The 23,172-nt window shown below is 37.9% G+C and overlaps 2 protein-coding genes across 14 annotated transcripts in view; one reads left to right on the plus strand and one right to left on the minus strand.

Annotated features, from left to right (window-relative positions):
- Nucleotides 1-23,172, plus strand: part of AASDH (aminoadipate-semialdehyde dehydrogenase) — a 44,840-nt gene that overhangs the window by 10,588 nt on the left and 11,080 nt on the right. For 7 of the 13 annotated variants that reach the window (XM_051616527.1, XM_051616532.1, XM_051616526.1 and 4 more), the window contains 9 exons: nucleotides 1,674-1,780; nucleotides 2,759-2,931; nucleotides 3,365-3,557; nucleotides 4,066-4,184; nucleotides 5,486-6,323; nucleotides 7,401-7,564; nucleotides 8,147-8,272; nucleotides 9,550-9,681; nucleotides 10,682-11,984. In XM_051616527.1, coding sequence (XP_051472487.1) covers nucleotides 1,674-1,780; nucleotides 2,759-2,931; nucleotides 3,365-3,557; nucleotides 4,066-4,184; nucleotides 5,486-6,323; nucleotides 7,401-7,564; nucleotides 8,147-8,272; nucleotides 9,550-9,681; nucleotides 10,682-11,086 — 2,257 coding nt within the window. In that variant the 3' untranslated portion in view covers nucleotides 11,087-11,984. Of the gene's footprint in view, nucleotides 1-1,673; nucleotides 1,781-2,758; nucleotides 2,932-3,364; nucleotides 3,558-4,065; nucleotides 4,185-5,485; nucleotides 6,324-7,400; nucleotides 7,565-8,146; nucleotides 8,306-9,463; nucleotides 9,682-10,681; nucleotides 11,985-23,172 lie in introns of those variants that run through there. The other 6 variants (XR_007889221.1, XR_007889222.1, XM_051616533.1 and 3 more) reach the window with 6 other exon arrangements.
- Nucleotides 14,465-23,172, minus strand: part of CRACD (capping protein inhibiting regulator of actin dynamics) — a 57,042-nt gene continuing 48,334 nt past the window's right edge. Inside the window, exons 7-11 of the mRNA XM_051616548.1 lie at nucleotides 22,105-22,807; nucleotides 19,183-21,963; nucleotides 17,540-17,730; nucleotides 16,358-16,523; nucleotides 14,465-15,173 (exon numbers count right to left, since the gene is read on the minus strand). Of these exons, the coding sequence (XP_051472508.1) occupies nucleotides 15,013-15,173; nucleotides 16,358-16,523; nucleotides 17,540-17,730; nucleotides 19,183-21,963; nucleotides 22,105-22,807 (4,002 nt within the window). The 3' untranslated portion in view covers nucleotides 14,465-15,012. The remainder of the gene's footprint in view (nucleotides 15,174-16,357; nucleotides 16,524-17,539; nucleotides 17,731-19,182; nucleotides 21,964-22,104; nucleotides 22,808-23,172) is intronic.

The following is a 23,172-nucleotide window of genomic DNA, read 5'->3' on the forward strand; positions in this document are numbered from 1 at the left end:
TAGAACAAATGATGCAATGTATTAAGTTGGTACTTAAACCTTTGAAGACTGAAAACAGTGTATGTTCATAAAGTGTTACTAAATTGTCATGCAAAAGTAGTTTTAATTGTTTTCTCTGAGTTCAAACATCACCTTCTTCTCACTGAAGCCGTTTTTTATGCTCAAACGTTTATGTGCTCCAGTGATAATGTGTTCTTCTGACCTAACTGAGGCACAGTTAAAATGATGGAAGGTTTTATAGTCTCTGACTGTTGTCTCCCATCCTTTACCTCAGAGCCTGTTCCCTCATAGCCTCATTTCACAGGGAACTAGAGTTCCTTTGCAGTAAGCAGCCCCAGATACAATGAAACTGGGACAGACCATTTTATGTCTTCTTTGCTTCTTAGTATTGGTAAGACAGTTGAAGTACAGTGAGCTTTTATTTTTGCTAGCTAAATGTTGAAAACTGGCAGTTTCTAGAGGACACTAGAAAATGAAAAAAAAATGGCAAAAAATTAATTCCTTAGTGGCTTGCACCCCCCTGTTTTTAGATAAGTTTATCAAATTTAAATGTCTAATCCCAAGTGTCTTAATAATAATGTCCAAATGGGACATTGGACATAGCGCTTTTTTTTTTTTTTCCCCTCGTGTATATATGTTTGGTTATGTTAAATTCCTCTCTTTTTTGGTTTTGTCTTATGTTGGGATTTTCCAGTGGTATGAAGCAGACACACTGACTATCTGTCTTGCTTTCTCATACCAGTTTGTCAAATAATTATTTTTTGAAACTGACTAGAAGCAGGAAAAGAAGAAGATTCTCACTTAGCAGAAATATGCATTATACAAAACTTTACTGCTTTTTGGCCAACTTGAGATGAAGAATTAATTGGTTGATCAGAGAGAAGGAGAAGTTTCAACAGCCTAAGTAACAGGAGTTGAACAAGAACTCTTAGGTTAAAATATGAGATTTTATGATAGAAATTTAACTGGAAGCCATGTCTAACTTATAGATTACCGAAGTTATTTAACCTTAATTTTCTTTTAAATTTTTGCTTTACTGATAGGAATACAGTATTCTCTACTCCCACTCAGAAATATATTCAATAAAGGAGATTTGCAAGTGCTTGAAGAGGCTAGAGAATGAAGGGGAAGGAGGGAGTTGGTCAGCAGCTCAATGGAAGAAATCTGTAGTAGATACATGAAATTGAAATTACAATTTCTTTTATTTCAGTCTTTGATAAAAGAGTCAGTCAACTGCACCTGTTGCCACAACATCAGTAATAAAATAGAATAAAAGCTCACACTGGTTAGGACAGGGAAATAAAAAGCAGTTACATGTGTTTAAGTTGGTTGAGCTTGAAGGGAGTTTCAACCCGGAGGACTTAGAAACTGACCAGAATTCCTGGGGGTACCCTCAGGTCCATTCAAGTCTTATTTTATATCATTCTGTGTTTTATTTTGTTTGGGTATTTTTTTGTATATGATAATTGAACCTATGCATGTTGATGAGGGTTTTGATTTTAAACAAAACGAGTTGTTTTTAAAGACGAAAAATTGGTAGAGAGAAGCCCCAAGCATCTACTTTTGCTCTAATACCAATCCTTTAAAAGACTTTATGCTAACTAATTTCTGGAACAGTTGTTTTGTGTTCAGAAACGAAAGGTTTTTACTGTTTCTCTCTTTAATGTATTTAGAACTGAATTCCCTGTGCCTTTGGGATCACCACTCCTTGGAACAAAAGTTGAGGTCAGAGATACCAATGGTTCTGCAGTTCTAGAAGGCGAGGGACAAATATTTATAGGTTATTTGATGTTTCTTATTCTTCTAAGATACCTTTATTAATTGAATGAGTTTTAGTAATATGTTGCTTATTTTACTTGGTGTCTGCCTCTGATATAGAGATTAATATAAATTTTAACTTGGATTGAGAGCCTTCTCATAGTATTTTAGGTTAATTGAATGATGAACAGGAAATTACCATCTTTTTTACTTAAGACTGTGCTTTCTTTATATTGGCTTTTTTTTCTTGCTTGCATTTTGACATTCTCAGTTGAAGTAATTTCTGTGTATCATGGAGTCACAGAATGTCAGGGGTTCATCGAGTCCAACCTCCCTGCTACAGCAGAACCTCTTAGGGCAGGTCACACAGAAATGCATCCAGACAGGTCTTGAAAGTCTCCAGAGAAGGAAACTCCACGACCCCTCTGGGCAGCCTGTTGCAGTGCTCTGTAACCCTTACAGTAAAGTTCTTTGTCATGTTGAGGTGGAACTTCCTGTGCTGTAGTTTGCATCCCATCCTATGACAGGGCACAACTGAAAAGAGATTGGGCCTTCCTTCTTGACACCCACCCTTCAGATATTTGTATACGTTAATAAGATCCCCTCTCAGTCTTCTGTAAACTAAACAGCCCCAGGTCTCTCAGCCTTTCATCATAAGACAGGTGTTCCAGTCCCTTAATCATCCCTGTAGCCCTCCGTTGGACTATCTCAAGTGAATCGCTGTCCCTCTTGAAGTGGGGAGTCCAGAACTGGACACAATATTCCAGACGTTGTCTCACTAGGGCAGAGTAGAAGGGGAGGATAACTCAGTAATAATTCAGTATTAACTGAATTAACTGCAAAGCCAAATTTGTACATTGCAGAAGTGTAGACATTGATAATAGTCTTTTAGTAGTTATAATGCCTGTTAGAATTCAAGAGAATTTAATAAAATACTCCTTATAATTTTCATTTACAGTTAGCCATTTGATATATGTGACCACGATCTCTTCTTGTTTAGGTGGTGAAGAACGCATCTGCTTTCTGGATGATGAAATAACTGTACCTGAGGGTACAATGAGAGAAACAGGGGATTTTGCAAGAGTGCAGAATGCAAAGTTGATCTTCCTGGGTCGGAAAGACAATCAGATTAAACGTCATGGCAAACGTTTTAATGTTGAATGCTTGCAGCAGGTAGTATAACACCCAGTGGGTAGAGAATGCTGGTATAGAAGAGCAGGGATAAGTAACAAAGCATTATAATCAGAAATAGGTATTTTCTCATTTTCAGATGACTTTTAGGAGTCTAAATGAAATTGGGAGGGTGTGTTTTAAAAAAAATCTAGTCACATAACTTAGGGAGGAGTTTAGTTCTGAGTTCCTGGAAATCTGTTTTATTTTATCTCATTCATGGCATTTAGGCAAAGAAGGCATATATCTCTGATATCATTTTTATGTGAAGAATTACAAACTTCAGCTACAAGAGAACAAATTTCATAGGATATTATGTAGGAATGCAATACAAATACAGATTTTAAATGTGTACTTTTTTAAGCTGTGGTTTTTACTCTGTTTACTCTATTGATGAATTGCATTTCAAATCAAGACAAATATTTTTTAATTACAGGCTGCAGAAGATCTTTGTCAGGTAGAAGCTTGTGCAGTGACCTGGTATCAACAAGAAAAACTTATCCTGTTTGTTGTACCCAAAGATTATATAGAAGAGAGAGAAACACTTAAAGAACTCCAAAGACATCTACCAGCTCATGCAGTCCCTGATGAGCTTGTACTGATTAAAGCTTTGCCTTTAACATCACATGGTAAATTAAACTTTTTTTTAATTGTATCTATTCCTTTTTTTTTAATTACTATTTATTTTTTTATTGACCAAAATCCAGTACCTGGTTCATGCTTTTTAAATATGTATGTTAGATAACTAACTCCTAGTAGAAAATCATGACCAGGTATTATGTTTTCTTGGTAGTATTTCTTTTGAGAGCCAAAGAGTAGTGGTAAAATCAGTTTAGTATTAATACTGCACGTTTATTTTCTCAGTTACTCCTGTTGCAGTCTGCAACAGAACCCTGACTTCAGCTGGGGAAAGATGAGACTTTGAAGGTGTGATTATGTGGGAGGCTAGGGGAAGTTTTCAAAAAACTTACTGGATTCTGTGTAGTTAATTGACTTGTTAAAAAGAATACAGATGCAGTTGACTATGAATTAAGGAAAACATGTACAAGAATAAAGCGAGTATTAGGGCAGAGCAATTTTTGGAAGTGTAAATGTTAAAAGAGCAATTAAAAAAATCATGCTTTATTTTCTACAAAGGCAAAGTTGATAAATCTGAACTGAACAAGATTTACCAGAATCATCTAAACTCCAGAAGGCGTGACAGTGAGCTGAGTGGCGCTGAGGAATTGTGGGAAAGATTGCAGTATTTATGGAAGGTAGTATTTTGAGCTGCCTTTTTATCTTTGCAAGTGGATCATTATACATGTGTCAAGGATTAAACAGTTTTAAGAAGTATGACTAATGCAACCAGAACATTCTAGCTGCCTATAGATTTATGTGATACAGCTCTTTCTGTTCAGTTAATACTTAAAAATAGTCACTCTGCAGCAGCCAAGAGGGAGTAATTTCCATTTCTGTATCAAATGAAACTGCAGGCTATGAGGTGTAAGCAATTAGCATAGGAAGGACATAACCTGTCACTAGCTTTTTGAATACTGCTTCACATGCAAAAGACGGTATCCCTAGGGGAAACAAGGAGCTGGGAAACTCTCTGTACAAAATAGCTACTGTGTTAGTGGAGTTTCTTATTTCTTTTTCTGAAGAGTTTTTTTTAAATAGATGACACATTTGTGTATTTGTCTCTTTGATTTTATGTATTGTTTCTAAATTTCTGTGATAAACTGAACTGTGATGCCAAACAGTGTTGCTTTTTTTTTTTTAAAGATAGGACTTGTAAGTTTCACCTGAAAGTGGAATTTACTGTGGCTAGAAACAAGCAAATATACTGAAATTAGTAACACAATTTGCTTGTGCTGATACTTAACTGTATGGGTGGCTATAGACATGAAACCCAAAGGGATGGGACATGCTCTAGACCCATTATGGACAGCAGAGTGGGGTTTCCAAAACCAGAGGAAAGTCTGTGACTTTCCACTCAGACTTAGCAAGAAGGGAGGGCAGTGAGAGGAGACATAGTAATTGCTCTTTGTTGTAGTAACAATGGCAAATCCAAAATCCTTTGTGACTTGAAGGGGTCAAAGCATAAAAAGTAGGTAGATAAGTAGGTTACTTAAATAATTCAGAGGTAAAAGATACCATTTTATATATATTTTATTAATAAAATAAACCACTAAACTAATTTTAGCAAAACATATCAATGTTTTATCTGCAAAGTTGTCATTAATAAATGGTATTGATATTTAAAACAGCCAACCAAAATGCAGTACAATTTGCTTTAATTTCTGAGACTGCAGAAATGGAATTCAGCAGAACATTTTGTAGCACAGAATTAGTATCTCCTGTTTCCCTGTTCCTCCCCAACTTTTGTTCCACCATTACCTTTACTGGCACTAACGTGTTTCATGTGATTTTTTGCAGAGTAGCGATTTTCTTCAGTTGTTGATTTTTAGTGGGACTTCTGGGTACTCAGGTAGATTTTGCCCAGCTTGAGTTTTTATGTATGTGACATGGTGTAACACCCATGGACTGTTACCTCTTTCCTTCTTCTTTTTTCTAGTCTGTTTTGGGTCTTCTAGGTGATTCCACAGAAATTTCTAAAGATGCGGTATTTCTGTACAGTGGTGGAGACTCCTTAAAGGCTCTACGATTTTCTGATGAAATTGAGATGCTAGTAGGCACAGCTGTGCCTGGACTCCTTGAAGTTATTCTCAGTCACTCAATTGAAGAGGTCTATAGACATGTTCTTAAAATTCTGTTTCCAAATGAAGACCAATTAATGAATCGTGCCAATGTTTTGAAAAGAAAACTAAGTGGGAACAGTGCAGAGGACTTCCAGGGAAAATACGTTAAACTGGAATCTGAAACAGGTCTTGAGGTTGCTTCAGAGTTATTTTCGTTTATCGCGCTAAGCAGAGGAAATCATTTTTTTCCCATAAATTTCACCAGGTCTTTTATGCAACCAAATAATACAGTACAGGTAGGAGTCGAACTGCTACAGCAACGATCCTTTCTGCCTTTGATGAGTCCAAGTGTAACAAAAACCCACACGCAAGGGTATGAACTGGAGAACAGAATTTTAACAGATGCGAGCAAAGCAAATGAAACCAACTGTTGCTCTGTACAGCAGATCCATGCAGAATGTAGTCATGTAACAACAGCAGAGTTGGCATTGTGCATAAGGTGGAAGTCGAATACAAGAAAATGTGTTGATGCATCACCACTGGTTATAGTACCATCTAAAGAAGAAGTATCTGCATCTGTATATGTTGGCTCTCACTCTCATGCAATCCAGGCAATTGATCTAGATTTGGGAGAAATAAAATGGGAGAAGAACCTTGGAGATCGTATTGAATCTTCTGCCTGCATATCTAAGTGTGGAAATTTCATTGTTGTTGGTATGTCTTTTGTTTTAGCCTAAATTTTACATTATTTTTTTCTGCTAAATGCAAGAAAAATGTCAGGGAATCTTATTTCTTACCTCTGAATGCTCTTTATCTACATTTATGCATCAACTTCCATATCTACTTCAGAATTAATTTATTGTGAAATAGAAACAGAAGGAAGAAGTAATTGAAGCTTCACAATAACCAGTGATGGATCTTTTCTAACATATATATTTGTGGTTTGTTATATGCCAATTTGCTAATAAGGCCTTATTAAGGAACAGTCAATGGGTATGGCTACTATTTAGTGGTTGATTAAGGTGTTCACCTTTAAGTATTTTTTTAGAAGTATGTAAAGGTCATACAGTCTTAAAATGTCTCTAAAATTAGTAGAGGTACTACGTGGTGCCTCCGATTATTTTTCACAGAGTTTAATTATCTTGTTTTGCTCTTATTTTTGGAAATGTAAAGAACATGTTTGGATTTTTTTTTTTTGTTTTGTCATACCAATAGAGTTGCCATTATTCATCCTAGTGTTACCTTTTATCTGTGTATCAGTGTTAGGACAGATGTCCAGGTGGCGACATTTTTTTATGCAAAGCTAATGTTGCTAGTATTTTGATTGCTTTTTACTCTGATAACAAAATTCCATGTTTCAATAAAACAGGAGTTTCTAGAACTACAGTTCTGTTTTCATTAGAAAGTCACAGGCTTTATTCTTTCAGCGTATTTGTTTTCAGAAAGGAAAATTAGGGAAAGAAGTAATTAAAAAAAAATTCTTATTCTCCCCTTTCAGCAACTCTCCATGTCTTCTAATATTATTACTGTAAAAATTCTTAGAAAGGCAGTGAAATAAGTATATACTAAATGTAACCTGGAAAGAACACACAGAACAATCAATTTTGAATGTACGGAATACCAGCAGACATTGTGAGCTAAAAGGAGGAGCTTTGGAAAATGTTTTGAAACTTTACCTTGTGAATCATCTTACTTCTTTCCAGCAGTGATGGAGTTAGCAGCATAAATCACACTATAAATAGAAATATTAATTACCTTTTTTTTTCCCCTGTTGTATTATATTTCATACAGGTTGTTATGATGGCTTAGTGTATGTGCTTCAAACCAGTGATGGAGAAATACACTGGACTTTTGTCACAGAAGATACTGTGAAAAGTTCTGCAGTTGTAGACCCTTTCAATGGACTAGTCTACATAGGATCACATGACCAATATGTGTATGCTTTGGATATTTATGTAAGAACACTGACTAACTTGTATGTATAGAAGAATAAATATCCAACTTAAGACTCTGTTTCTGGTACAACAAATGAAACTTCACTGGTGTTAGTATTCTCAGGAGTCCACAATTATGCTTTTGAAGTAGTTAGGCCTTCTTGAAGTGGTTAGAGTTATGTGGTAGTGGTGTTGTCAGCTGTGGTTCTTGTGCTACTATTCCTGGTTGAAACCAAATCTTAAATTTCTTAGTTATTAAATTCTCTGTGAGTGTTTTCAAATAGGGTGCCCAGCTGGAACAAAGACTATGACTTAATGGTGGAGAGAGAATCTTACATTCTAAAAGAGTAGATGAAGGGAGATGGAAAATAAGAGACGCAAATACTGCCTCTTCACTAGCTGAATTTCTTTACTAAGGAAGTAGCCAATGGAGTATGTGTTGCTATAATAGCATGTAGATTATATCTTGAGTTCTTAACTAGTATTTGCTGAGTAAATGTAGTGCTTGATAAGCTTTGACATTTGAAGGTCTTTGTAAGAGTGCTGAACTTGAACTCCAATTGAGGTTTTTCTTTTAATTTATCTTTTTTCTTGTGCTTACAGAAAAAATCATGTATATGGAAGCTACATTGTGAAGGTGGAGCTGTGTTTTCATCTCCTTGTCTAAGTTCTTTTCCACATCATCTTTATGTTGCTACACTAGGAGGACTATTGCTAGCTGTAAATCCAGTATGTACCTTTGCTTACTTGCCTTTGATCTCAATCTCAAATTTAAATGAAACCAAATTGCATTTCTGAAGCTAAGATTGCTATTCTGATGAAAGGAACTGGATCATCCTATGTTACCATAAGGTATTTTTCATTTATGGGCCTTGTTATTATACACAAGGTAACTATAATAATTCCTGTATTTCAGAAAGCTATCTGGTGATAAAGAGAACTGAAATGACTTGCTTGAATTCACATGCTGACTGTAGACCAAAGTTTGAATCCATGTCTTCTCATTCCCTTATACTTACCTTATCAGTTAAACTAGTGAGTGAGAGCTTCCCTGTAGATCTTTTTTTCCCCTTCCTCCCTTTGACAATAGGATTAGGAAAAAAAAAATACACAGAACTTACTGAAATAAGAGTAAAGAAAGAAGCCTCTTCATTCCTCTTACTGTTTCCCTCCCCAACTAAAGAGCTGTCCTCCTTAAGCTTGGAGTGCTGTTCTGTTCTCTGCACTGGGGAAATTGTGTTCTTGATAGATGTGGAGCAGTTTCATGGTTTTCTGCAGCATTGTTGGCTTACAGCTGGTCCTGCCTGATAAAAGGAACAGTCACTTGGAGCAGCTGTTCATGTTTTTGTACTTGCACAACCCAGAGCATCAGTCCTAAGCATCTTTACCTCCCACCCACTACAAATGTCCTCAGTAATACTCAACCAGTGTGTGGTTTTGCAGCTTTGTTGGGCTGTGGTTAAGAAAAAACAGGGTTTTTTTCCATAATGCTGTATAACAGGTACTTGAGAAACTGAGCTGTAACTCCAAGTGAATATTTAGAAAAATAGGAATGTGCAGGTTATATTAGTAGTTCATTGTGGCAGTCATAGATCATGGGTTTCAGCATTTATAGTTTATGACATAATAAATATGATTTGCTTTCAAAATATCCTCTCCCTCATTGATCTTTGTCACATATTGAGGAGCTGGGAATGGAATTAAAAAAAATGAATCTGTGGTTTATTAGAACTACTATACTATTACCATTATTATTTTGCCAAGGAAGAGAAGGATGAAACAGGAGTATTGTGTATACCAGTGAAAACACTGTTTTGTTGGAATAAGATTTGAAGAGTGCTTTTGCTGCTGGTATGTGTTCTGGGTGGGAGAAGCCTGTTTTTCTTTATTGTTGTGGTATTTTTCCCCCCAATTCTTAAGGGCTGGGTCGAGCTGTGAAGGAAGGGTTGTTGTGCAGCTCCTTACAGTTCTATTAGGCACCATATATTCCATGCTGCCATTTCCAGGTGATGGGAAATAAGATTTGGAAAAGCTTCCTGGGAAAACCACTCTTCTCCTCTCCTCACTGCAATGAGAAGTATGTTTGCATTGGGTGTGTGGATGGAAACTTGCATTGTCACACTCATTCTGGAGAAAAGGTAAGTGTGGCGGTGTTTTGTTTTTTTTAATGTTCACCACAAAATCCTGAGTAAGATGCTTTATTCATACTGTTTTCTGAGGTTTCATGATTAACATATACCTTTTTGTAAGCTAAATATGTCTCTATTGTTAAAGAGAGGAGAAGGCAGAAAAACTGTTTGCCTAGAGTTGTCCAGACAGTTCATTGCAAAACTGCAAACTCTGAAGTTGCAGTAACAGAATCTCTAGTTCAGAGCTCATACCCAGAGTAAATGGTTGAGAGTAGTGCCAACAAATGAAATGGGATGGTTTTGTTTTTGAAGTTTTTCAAGCATGTTTAAAGCCATCACTTGTGTAAGATGGTGGCTATATAGAAGTAAAGGTTTCCAACAATGTTTATGCAGTTATCAAAATAACACAAAATCATAATTCTGGCAAAATATGTGTCAGCTTTCATGTTGAATTAAATGAGAACAGTTTTTTAGTTCCTCAGAGATTAGTGTGGTTTGTATCTGGTGCTGAAAAAAATGATAGTGTTTCTGTTTGTTTGCCTGAGGTGCAGTATACATGAGAATTCCTAAGCCTTTTCTGTGTTAGCCCATGTCCTGCTCTCTGCTTGCAGCAGTGTTGCAGAATTGATGCTCTCTTGAGGAGGAATCTGCACATCATTAGCATATTTGCCTTTTGGAGAGAGCAACATGTTAACAGATTTCTTGAAGTTCATTACTAATTATGGTACAATAGCCCAAGAATAATCTTTTCCCAAGATGGCCATCTTTACATGGGCCTCACAGAAGATTGTAACTCTTGTACATCTGTTTTATGAGTCTTTTATCACTCTATGTGTAAAACTCAACTTTTAAGTAAGTTGACAAGTATTTATCAGCCCTCACTGAAATCCAGTATGCTTTTGAAATAAAATGCTCTCCTGTCAACAACTAATCTAGTAAAAAAATACAATTGCTGTCAAACTGATAATATGAACAACCTTTGATAAAGGGTGGTTATGTCCTTTCTTAGGTTTGGCAGTTTTCCACTAATGGACCAGTGTTTTCATCTCCGTGCATCTCCAGTTTAACTGAGCAAGAAATATTTTTTGGCTCCCATGATGGCTTTATCTACTGTTGTAACATGGAGGGTAATTTACTGTGGAAATTTGAAGCCACTTCAAGTGTATATGGAACACCATTTGTTTTCCAAAGTGATGAGTTAAAGAACAAAATTCTTTTGGCAGCAGTATCTACAGATGGCAAAGTGTGGATCCTGAATGCCAAGAGTGGAACAGCAGAAGGAGTAGATAAGCTTCCAGGAGAGGTCTTCTCTTCCCCTGTAGTATGGGGAACAAAGCTTGTTGTTGGCTGCAGAAATGATTATGTTTATTGCCTAGATTTGTACGGAACAGGAAAAAAACATTTAAGATCTTAGGTTTCTTCCTCTTTATTGTTTACATTTGTAAAGTAAGAACTCACAGGTCCTCTCTATTTCTCTGCCTATTTTACTGGAAGCAAGAGGTGCTCTTTGCAAACTTCTCAGGTAGTGTTTTGCACCAGGCAGTGTCCGGAGTAGGTAAAGATATGTTTGCTGACTTGCTGTACTCATTGAAGGAGGATGGCTGCTCAGCACCCAGCCAGAAGTTTCACTCTCCCTCCCTCATTTCCTAGCTTTGAGTCATTAAAGAACATGTTTCAGATGGTTTGGATTTGAATTTTGTGCTTTGACCTCTGTAGTAAGAAAATGAAAGTCAGTAGTTTGTCTTCAAACACTTCCAGGAAACTATGGTAAGGTGCCATTCTCTGCAGCATGGAATAACATGCTTGGCTCCCTGAGGGACAAATGTATTCCTGTCTCTGCATCCAGCCTAACCTCTGCCTTTTCCATGCATCACATTGGTGTTAGTCTAGTCCAACAAGGTTTATATGCTGTGGCAAGGTAAGCCAAGTCCTTTTCTGATTCTGACTTTTAACTTGATTTCTGAAGACATCACCTGTGTTGCATATACCTGGTTGTAGTGACCTGTTTACTGTAGTTAGTATACACTGGCTAGTTGATCTTTTGTGAACCTGGGTCCTCCTTAGCTTCAGTTCAGCCAAGCATATACTTAATTCCGTTGAAGTCAGTAGGAGTTACTTTTTGTATTTTAAAGTGGAGAATATACTTACATATGTATATTTATTACATTTCAATGAAGGGAACGGTATGAGTTCCAAGATGAAGTATGCACTGCTGAAATCAATGATTGTAAAATAATTTTTTTAGATATTAGAGTTAATAATGCTCTCTCAGTGGCTTTACAGAGAACTATTAATAAAGGGTGTAAATTGTGTTTGGTTGTCTTTACTGCCTTAAAAGAAATTACCAGTGGTCTCAGTAATGTGAATCGAGTATTTGCAGTGACAAAAGTACACTTAACTGAGAGCGTCTTCCTGATTATGAATCTTTTAAGAAAACTGTAGTCAAAAGTATTATCTCAGTGTCTCTGAGGAGCCATCTAGTTTGAATTCTAACATCTTGAATGAAAAAGTAAAGTAGAGTTGCAATGGCTGTGTTGCTCCATCATCTCTGGTTCCTTTGTTTTATCATTAACAGAAATGATTAGGCGAGACAGTTGTAGCTCTATAAAAAGTTCTGTTTATAAAGCAAACCTGAACCACATGGTTAGCAAAAGGCAACACAGAATACATAGATCACCAAATAGATCATTTTGACTGGGTTATAGTTTAATAAGAATTAAAATGACATTAGTATAATAAACAATTGCACTTTAAAACATTTTAAAAATTAAAAAAGTACACAACAAATACCCCACAATTATACATCTTACAGTTTTTATACATTACTGTATGAACATAGAGGTTAATCGTATATAACCTTGTCAGAAGAAATGGTGTTTTTTGTGTATAAGTTACAAAAAATTGAGACAATATACTACATAGTGGTTTGTTCGGTTCTTAAAACATTTTTGCTGTTACTTGGTAGTAATGATTCGGTTTTACTTTTACAGTTTCCCAGCACTTTATCAGAAATGGTTGCAACAAAGCTGAAGCAAAGTAACATTTAACTTCATTGGTATTTAGTGCAAATTTTTGTTAATTTAACATGAAATGTTGCTGTTGAACGTGTACACTTTAGAAATGTTTTCACCAATTACTGTACATAATACAGTTTTCCTTATTACACTAGATACCTTTATGGTTGAAAAAAAACCCTTCTGCTTTGAAGTTTTAGATTAAGACCATCCTTAATGAAAGCTCTATTTTATGTGCTGTAAATGTATTGTATTGGAAAATTGCATCCTTATGTCATGCATGATAGCACCTAATTTTGCTATGCTCTTCAGAATACCAGTCTCTTAATTCTTTAGTTCTGATTCACCTCACCTTCTCTATAGTTGTGCCTGGCTCCTTCTCCTAATAAACAGTTATAAAGATGGCTTTTAGGCAGTTTAGTTCTTCTAATTACAAATACATACTGCAGCTTCTAAACTCAGAAGAAGTGTAAATATAACTTAAGAAGCAGTAATTCATGGTGCTAGCAGAGCAAAAATGGGCCAAATTCTTTCTTCAGGTAAGCTTGCAGAGATTTGACATTGAAGGCATTGTTTTTTTCCCCAAGCATTTGAGAGTAGTGTTGCCCCATCTCTGTATAAAACATTGTAAATACTTTTATTAAGGGTAAAAAGTTACTCTAGATAACTCTGGTTTTAAATATGAAACTGAGCAAAGTAGATGGCTTAAGAGATGCCAAAAAAACCCACCCCATCTTGCTGCTGCACAGCTGCTCAATCTAACATGTTCACTGTTTGTGCTATTGTAACCATGATACTGAACCACTGTTTTCTGTTTGGTGGGAAATTGTCTTCAAAAATTACTTTTGCTGACAAGCCCTTTTTGATTATTGGAATGGATATGGCAGATTTCATTCTGTTTTCTGCATAATTTAAAGTGCTACTCCTCATGCTGCATACAGCAGTTTGGCTAAAATGCTTCTGTGAAACACATCACTGTATAATGCAATTTTTTCTCATGAAAATGTCTCCCTTTATGACACTGTAGGCCTCCTTTGAGCCTTGTGGTTATAAGGAGATGTTCTAATTTGTTAAAGACCTCGTTGTAAAATAAATTTGGGGGTGTTACAGATTTATTTATTAGTGTACATTTAATATTTCTGTGGGATGTTGAGGATAGTAAAATTTCTATTACATTATGGACTTTATCCTTTTCTGTAAGAGGGAAAGAAGTGAACATTTCTATTATAGTTACAAGAAGTAATAAAGTGTTCAACTGCCACAGGAAAAACCTGAGATAGGGAAAGTAATCTTCTTTCTGAAGTGTTCTGGCTGTGTTGGTCAAAGTACAGGAGGTTATCTGAACCACCTGAAGTTGCACATGCAGTAAAATCAGGAAGAACACAGAGTTAAGACTCTTGAGACTCTCACTGACTTACCTTTCAGTTCTCATTTAACTTCAGTTCTGCAAGTCTTACTCCTCTGGGAACTTACGGAGACTAGTACTGCATCTACACAAGCACAGGAACAGTTTCACTTAGTTTCGTTCCAGTCGATTGATTTAAAGTTGTCATCTGCAATCACTGTCTCTGTGCATCTTAAATATGGCCAAGAACAAACAGTGATGCACTTAAATGACTAGAAGAAACACTGATTCCCTGGCTTCTTTCTAAAGGCTGTCTCACTTTTGTTAAAATAACTCTTTTAGTTAAGTAGGATGAACTGTTTTCTTCCTAGGAGTAAGGAATTACAGACATAGTGTATTAATCCTATGATGAAAGAAATTACCTCAGCATTTGGATGGTACCATCTTGTCATTTGCAGGTGAAAAAATATCTCCTGAAGTTCTTCATTATGGAAGAAGCTATCAAGCAGGTAGAACTGACACTTCATACAGTTTAACACTTTAGAAAAATAAGGAATAAGAAAAAGGAACATGCATCTTGCCTTAATTTTCAACACTGGAGTGTTGAAAAAAAATTCTGAGATCTCCACTTAAGTGTGGAGATATAAAATTCCAGAGCCAAATATTCATGGAATTTAAGGAGCTTCTGAACTGAAGTTCTTGCCCTTTTAATGATACATGCTAAAATTTACATCCAGTATCTGAGCATTCTTATTTTTTGAGTGTCTGGCTCTGAAATTTTTGCCATTACCTCATTTAGCTATTTGTCAAAACAATAGAATATACAACTTGAGTAGACTTTACCATGAGCTAGAGCAAAATGGCAATCAGTTCAGTTTTCAGTCCTTCAATACATGCATTTTCAGTTTTTTCATGTGTAAAAAGCTGAATAAATAAAAAGAAAGCAATTAATAGTCAGCAATAGAGATGTAATTTTACAGTTTACTTTATGATCTGTGGACAGTCACTCCAGGCTTTTGCTTTCCTCTTGGCTAATGCAAGCCAGGCTGGTTCTGTTGACACAGGGTTAGCATCAGGTGTAGAGAACCTCTTGGCAACCTCTTTTGCCAGTGGGGTTGACGGAACAGAATCTGAAATTTCCACTGTTTTTGATGGGATGGAGAGGGAAAGAGAAAAAAACCCAAACATTAGTTGAACCCATTTGCAGGATTCTGGAAGGTTTCACTTCTGTTCTGTTTAAGTGTTCTTATCTAACAGTTCATATTTATATCCAACCCTCTTAATTAAATCTTGCTTTTTATTATCTTTGCAAAATCAAGTTAGAAGGAGCCGAGTTTCCCTTTTCTGATGTTTCTCCAAGTAATGTAACTGACAAAAATAGCAACAAAATTTCCACTCTCTGAGATCCAGAGAAACCATTTTCAATTCACTAGTCCTCGTCTTTGTATCAACTGTTTTAATTACATCTACAACGTAGCAAACAATGGGAAATAAAGCTGTTTGGTTTGTTTTCTCTCTTTGGTAATGCAGCTTCTGTGAACAAGTGTAACCAAACTGTATTCAGTAGGATTTAGATTGCATCTTAAATAAGCACAGAGAGGAGAGAAAGTGGTCCCATAGTTTTCTGCCTCAGTTAACCACTCTCGTGGTACCATCCTGAAGAAGAAATGAATCAGCTTTCTCCAACAGCTGTTTGTCACATTTTCTTTAAAATAATATAAGACAAAGAGCCGCCCCAGCAAGAGAAGATGTTGAATAAGGAACTGATTTCTACCAAGCAGCTTTACAGACGAGAACTGTGGAAGTATATTTTAGAAGTCAGGTGGGAATAGTGTTTTATTATGAGACAGTGAATTCTCTGGGAGGCAGCCTGGATAGAATGAGTCCAATCTGAAACCTGTGAGGTAACTCTAAAAGTCTTTGTTACAAAATAACTCCTCATAATAGCCCCTCCCATGTTTTATTCTTTATGAGCCGAAAAGCTTTTTTTGTGTCAACGTTAATAGGCAGTCTGAATTACTTATAGTTGCATTTCATTTTCAGGTTTTGAATGGTTTAAAAATATTTAAGTTTATTTTTATTTTTAGTACTTCTTTAATCATGTAGCAAATGCAGCAGTGCAACTTTTAAAACCTGTTAAAACTATGTGCATCCAGCATAATGGCCAGCACATGAGACTGGTGTTGCTCCTTGCTGAAAGCAAATGCATTTGTAATTCTAGGAGTATTATAGGAGAAAAAAATTAAATCGTTCACTTTCTTAAAAACATGCAATACTATTTCTGAAGTGTATTAGTCATATAGTAAATATGAATCTCTCACAGTACCTGTCACAGAAGTTGGAAGGGTGTTTGACTTCTTTAGCTGCTCCCTTCTTTCTAGTCTTGACACAGCAGTCTCAATTTTCTTCTCCCCTTCTTGAGTGGTAGACTTCTGCAGTGTGCTTGTTTTGCTGCTGCTGCTTTTATTATCTGACTGATTGCTTAAAGCAGCCTAGAACAGAGAAGGGAAACTGCTAAATGAGAAACTGTCAGGTAGTGGCTACAAGTAAGAGATGTTACACTCAATGCTTTCATTCATCACCTGTACTTTCCTTAACCTCCCTTTTCAGCAAAGACTAAAACTATTCTGGTACTTCTACAACTAGCAGTTATTATAACTGTAAAAAAACCCCACAAAGTTAAATTTGTCATGTTGTCGTTTCAATGAAAGCATTGAACAGTTTGAGCCAGCCCTACCTGTTAAATACAGCCCTGAAACAGTGTGCATCTGTGGGCACTGCTGTTTTCTTACACCAGTTATCTATGTCTGCAATTATGCACATGTCCATCAGAAACTCAGGTCTCATAACAAAGAACAAAATATACGTAGTTATCCACATAATCTCCCTTTTCACCACCTGTGGTATCTATATACAGCATCACTGCCTGTATAGCATCATTGCTGTACTGTAAGTGGAAGTGTTTTTCTTACTAGTAGAAAAACCATGGATAGTAAATAGTTGTTTAGAGAACAGGAAAGATGTGATACTTTAATTCAGCGCCTGCTTTAGGCATTGAGATGCTTTGCAGAACAGTTAATTTCTTCCATTCGTCTACATTTTATCCAAATAATCCATGTTATGATAAATTAAAACTTGCTAATATTCACCTATAAATTAGTACTCCAGCTGTTATCTACTCAGGCTTTGAAAGAACATGCTGCACACAGTTTTCCTGTTCCATCACCTGTGCTTATGATTGCCATTACCTATCACATGATATTAAGGCATCAGATTTTACACTTGAATTGCCTCACTGCTACACAGTGTCTTCTCCTGGAGGTCTCAGTTTTTCAAATGGGAGCTCGACTTTGAGACTACTTTTTACTCACTGTCATTTTAGCTTTTATGAAATCTTGCAAACCAAACATTAAAAAAAAAAAAAATCCCTTTCACATAATAAAACCAGCTAATAGTTATAATTCTGGTATCAGTATTTCTAACGGGCAGGTTTCAAAAGATTGTTTACATTTTCTTTAGCCAACTTCTCTGCTTGCTTCGCCTCTCTGGCTTGTCTCCGCTCCTCCCTCGTGGCTTGCTGCTCACGAAATCCCTTTTGCTTTTGCAGCGCTAGCGTAATCCAAAGTGGTTGTGAAGTTTCAACTTTTTCCATCAATTTAGAGCCATCTAAAGAGTGCCTGCTCTGGAGGACTGGTTTTTCTGAAAGAAAATGGAAAAAATGTGGTTGAGTGGTGCACATCTCTTGTTTCAAGCAAACCAGTACAACAGCTTTGTTACCTTGTGAAAAATTTGGAGCTGAGCCTGCTGAATGTCATGCCATTCACAGACCTCCTTGAACTGTGTGTCCAATCCTGAAACAGCTTTTGTGCCTCAAAAATAAGACCTAATTCAACACACTTCTACAGTTGTCCAAATTTACCCTTTTCTGTTAAAAGCCTACCCCAGAATCTTACAGCTATAGCCTGATGTGTACTCCCGCTGCCTGAGCTATTTGAGTGAAAGTGATACATAGGCATTGATTGTTCACACCTCTGATGAAAGGAATCCAGCCATGATATGCTACAGTTCCCTGGTTTACCAGCCACACTTAAGGGAAGAAGTCAAAACTTCAGTCAAATAAGGGGCACCGAAATTGTGTATGCCCATAAATGCAGCCCCTCTTAAAAAAACCCAACAAAACAAACAAACAAAAACAACACTAAATTGTCATTTGAGCATTTGACTTTCTGTATCCTGCATGAAATGGGCGTTAGCACCCAGTATGGAGCTGTGAGTGGCAGGGAGCAGCACTGGGGTGCAGAGGTGCTCCCACAGGGCTCAGTGAGTGTAGAAACACCCCCAATAGTGCAAGCCCTGCTAACCCAGGCCAGCAGCTCTGCCTCCATCTAGTTTCCATAAATCCTTCTTTTAAAATTTAAGTGAAAGAAAAACGTGTAAAAAATAAACAGCAGTTCCAGTGAGATATGGTTTTAGAACTGTATTGAAGCCTACAAAATTCAAGAACAGAAAAAAATTGGATTTCCTAATTAAATGCTGAATTTCTTGCTCTTTTGAGTGTTCTTAGCCTTAAAGGACAGCCTTTAATTTTGTGAAGAATACTATTTCAGGACACAGGGGCTTTCAGCCCTCCTCTAAAGAGTCTTTATGGCTACTGTAATTGTTTCTGTTACTAAAGAGCGCCTCTGAAATGCAGACTCCTGTGCTCAGCTATCTTGGATTAGAGAATTTGCCCAGGATAGGCACTATACAGGGACCTAGATCATAATATTTTTTAAGCTAGATAAGATTCCCCTAAAAAATAGAAACAACATAATTATAAAAATTACTCCTTTTGCTCTGATGACACCATTGCATTTGGAACACAGAGTCTATCAACTGAATCACTAGGTAACATCTCTATCAAGGAAAACACATGCACACTCTTCAGTTACCTCCTTGAAACTGAATTTCTTAAGCCGGTCACCCTGTTCATGCTGAGTTTGTGTGTGTTGGAATTAAATTGTGGGCACGTGGGAAGTCCCGTTCATTCAAAGTAGTGGTACTCCACAAATTACATGCCAGGTAAAAATTACAGCTTAAGACCAAATGGACTTCCAGTATCTCATCTTGAAAATGTGGACAATAGCTAAATGACCTTCAACAAACACATACCTTTCTTCAATGGCTCAGGCTTTTTGTCATTTTTTTCCCTCCATGGAATGCTTATAGATGGGAAAAACGATTTCTTTTCTCTGATTTCTTCCTCTTCGTTTTTGTACTCATTGGGTGGTGTGGGGTGCACTGCATTTGCTCTGTCTTCTTTTCTCCAACCCCTGTCAGATTCAGCTTTCACGAACCTTTGCCCGAGCGTATCAGCTAGGTTTGATCTGTTCATTTTAGAGAGAGGAGATGATGGTGGCGTCTGGCTGGTGGGCTTTGGAGCTAAAGCAGGTTTCTGTGGGACCAGTGACTTGCATGCAGGTTTCTCATGAAGGGGTAAAGCACTCTGGCCCATGGCTGGTAGGACCACTGGTGAGCCTGCTGGTTGTGAAACCTCCACCACAGTAACTGGAGAGTCTTTTGAGTCTTTTAAATTACCAGGGACTCTTCCCATGCCAGGAGATGTACTCTCTTGTGGAGCAAAAACAGTGGATTCTTTCTCATCTTCCATTGTAATTAGTGGGTCAGGCACACCATCAAAACTATCCCCTGCACTGTATCTTTTCTTTTTCTTCTGTTCTGTCTGTTGATCATAATGGAAACGTAAGGAGTAGTTTGTCCTTCGTAACTTTATCCCAAAAGGAGAAATATTTTCTTCTCCATTTGGTGCTGGTTTATCCACTTTTTTTGTGTTGTTATTCTGCTGATTTTCCAGAGCACTGGGAAGTTCTGTCTGGGGTAATTCTTTACCCAGAGAATGAGAAAAACTTGGAACAAGGAAAGATGGAAGATCTTTTGCAAATTTACAGCCTTCTGTGTTGTCTGTCATTTCACTATGGGTTTCCATTTTCTCTTTGGCCTTTTCAGTTAAGTTATCCTTAGAAGTGGAAGCCGCATCCTCCTTCAAATCAGTGGATGAGCCAGTGATTCTATTCACAGCCACTGTTTCACTGCCTTTTGCAACACTTACATTCTCAGTGTGTGAACTGGATTTTGAAGCTTCTGAAAATTTCTGCCATGCTGGCGTTATCGAGAACTTTGCATTCGCAGAGAGGGTTTTCCTCAAGTTACCATGGGGACCACCTCGTCCTCGGGGTGTCCAGTCATCACTGTGTCTGCAGACACTTCCTCGGTCTCTCTCATTGTATTTGCCATTTTCTGCGTTCTTCAGGATCCTGGAGCGGATAGAGGCCCACTCAGCAAGTACCGCCTGGTTGTTCACTGTTTCCTGTGCATATTTAATTTTACTGCTGCTGGTTTTGGGATCCTGTTTTTTTTTCTGGGCCTTCTCTGGTGAGGGAATATCCACATTTTTTCTCTCTTCTGTTAAGCCAAGTAATGATTTACAAGCTGTGTCCTTTATCTGGTTCAAGTTAACTGCTGTGCCACACAGCTGTGCTCCCGTAACCAAAATAGCTGTATGGGGTACACACACAGATGATGGAAGTGTATGAGAAACCTTGCTGGAAGTGTGCATCCTGTAGTCTTTGATGGATGGAGAAGACAGTCCTGCTTCCTTGACAGGCATGACTGGACTCAGATTTACTTTCTGAAATATGATCTCTTTATCTCCAGAAGACACCTGAAATGTGAAGGGTCTGGATGTGGTCTGTCTTTCATCTACCTCTTGCCACCTTAGTTCTTCCCCTATTCGCTTTTGCTCCTGAGCCTCAACTTCTCTCTTCAGTTTCTGGGCTAGGACTTCTTCTGCTGTTTTATTTCCTTTTTCTGGCTGTTTGAGTTTTGGGGATCCTGATCCTTCTTGAAGCTTCTCCTGTACTGCGTGCCTATCACCGCTTCCAGTACACAACTCAACCTTGTCCTGTTGTTGTTCCAAGAACTTTTCTTGTTGGTTTTGCTGAAGGCTTTTTCCTTTTGTGTCTACCTCCTGCTCTTCCAGCTTATTCCATTCTTTTTCATTGTGTTCCTTTAGCTGCTTCAGTTCATCTTGTGGCACAGTTTCTGCGCTTTCCATGTGCATTTGTTTTGTGAGTTTGTGTTTTCTCTGCCCTTCCCATTTCTTTTTCTTATCCATTACTTGCTGGGGTTGTTCATTCTCTATCTTTTCTCCTTTCTCCTTCAAATGTTGCCTTTGTTCCTCCTGTTTCTTCTGTTGTTTGAGACTCTCAGCTTTTTTCTCCTGTCTCATTTTTATTTCAGCTTCTTGAAACTCTTTCTCTTCTAGCTCTTGTCTCTGTTTTTCTTCCTTATCCTTGAGTTCTTTTTGTTTCTCCAGCCGATTTCTTTCTTCTTCCTCTTGATGCCATTTTTCAATCTCTTGTTGCCTTAATTCTTCCTGCTCTAGCCTCTTCTGATCCTCCAGCTCTTGTCCCTGTTTCTCTTCCAGTTTCTTGCACCTGTGCTCTTCCCATTCCTGGTGCTTCTGTTTCTCCATCTCCTGATGTTTCTTCTGTTCCTCCTGTTCTCGGAGCTTCTGCTCCTCCATCTCTCGTCTCTGTTGCTCCTCCCGTTCTCGGAGCTTTTGTTCCTCCAGCTCTTGTTTCTGTTTTTCTTCCTGTTCTTGTAGCTTCTGCTCCTCCATCTCTCGTCTCTGTTGCTCCTCCCGTTCTCGGAGCTTCTGCTTTTCCATCTCTCGTCTCTGTTGCTCCTCCCGTTCTCGGAGCTTCTGCTCCTCCATCTCACGTCTCTGTTGCTCCTCTCGTTCTCGGAGCTTCTGCTCCTCCATCTCACGTCTCTGTTGCTCCTCCCGTTCTCGGAGCTTCTGCTCCTCTATCTCACGTCTCTGTTGCTCCTTCTGTTCTTGGAGCTTCTGCTCCTCCATCTCACGTCTCTGTTGCCCCTCCCATTCTCGGAGCTTTTTTTCCTCAAGTTCTCGTCTCTGTTGCTCCTTCTGTTCTTGGAGCTTCTGCTCCTCCATCTCACGTCTCTGTTGCCCCTCCCGTTCTCGGAGCTTTTTTTCCTCAAGTTCTCGTCTCTGTTGCTCCTTGTCTCGGAGCTTCTGCTCCTCCATCTCTTGTCTCTGTTGCTCCTCCCGTTCTTGGATCTTCTGCTCCTTCAGCTCTCGTCTCTGTTGCTCCTCCCGTTCTTGGATCTTCTGCTCCTTCAGCTCTCGTCTCTGTTGCTCCTCCCATTCCCAGTGCCTCTGCTCCTCCAGTTCATGTCTCTGTTGCCTCTCCAGTTCCTGGTGCTTCTCCTCCAGTTCTTGGACCTGTTGCTCCTCCAACTTCTTCCACCTCTGCTTCTCCAGCTCTTGGAGCCTCTGCTCCTCCAAGTCTTGCCTCTTTTCATCCTCCAGCAGTCTTCTCTCATCTTTATGGCATGTTTGCTCTTCTGTTTCCAAAGTTGTCTCTCCTTCAAGGAGATACTGCCTCCTCTCTTCTTCACAACACCTTCTCTCCTGCTCTTTCTGCATTTGCTCAAGTTCTTGGCACTTTTGTTCTTCCATTTCTCTTTGTTCTTCCATTTCTACAATCTGCCTTATCCTTTCAGCCTCTAAGATCCCCCAATGGTCTTCTGTTATTTTCTCCTCTGCCAGTTGAAGCTGTTTCTGCTCATCTCTGTTCTGGATTAGCTTGTCTGTTATGATGTGTCCATTATAACTTGGGTATCTGTCTCCATATACCTGAATTTCTAGGTCCTCTGGCTCAAATTCTGTTATTGTTAAACTTTGTGATCCCTAAAATCAGGAGAAAGTTTTGGAATTACTGAATATTGCATATTGGCTTATTATTCTTTATAGTGAACAATCAATCAGTTATAAGTGAAAATTACTTTTTTTTTTTTTTTTTTTAAACAATTATTTTAATACAGAGCCAACACACCCACTCCAATTTATGGATCACACCATCATAGATCCCATGCCTCTCACCTATTTGGATGATAGCCTTTAAAAGAAAGAAAACATCCCAACACTGATTACAGTATAATACTAAATACTCAATCACCATTTGGTGTACATGAGCTAATCTGGATTGAGACCTGCCATTTCAAATTTACAGAAGCCCAAGGAATAGAGCATAAGTTTCATATGCTTGTTCTACT

The sequence above is a fragment of the Apus apus genome, chromosome 4 (assembly GCF_020740795.1).
Source record: "Apus apus isolate bApuApu2 chromosome 4, bApuApu2.pri.cur, whole genome shotgun sequence".
NCBI lineage: Eukaryota > Metazoa > Chordata > Aves > Apodiformes > Apodidae > Apus > Apus apus.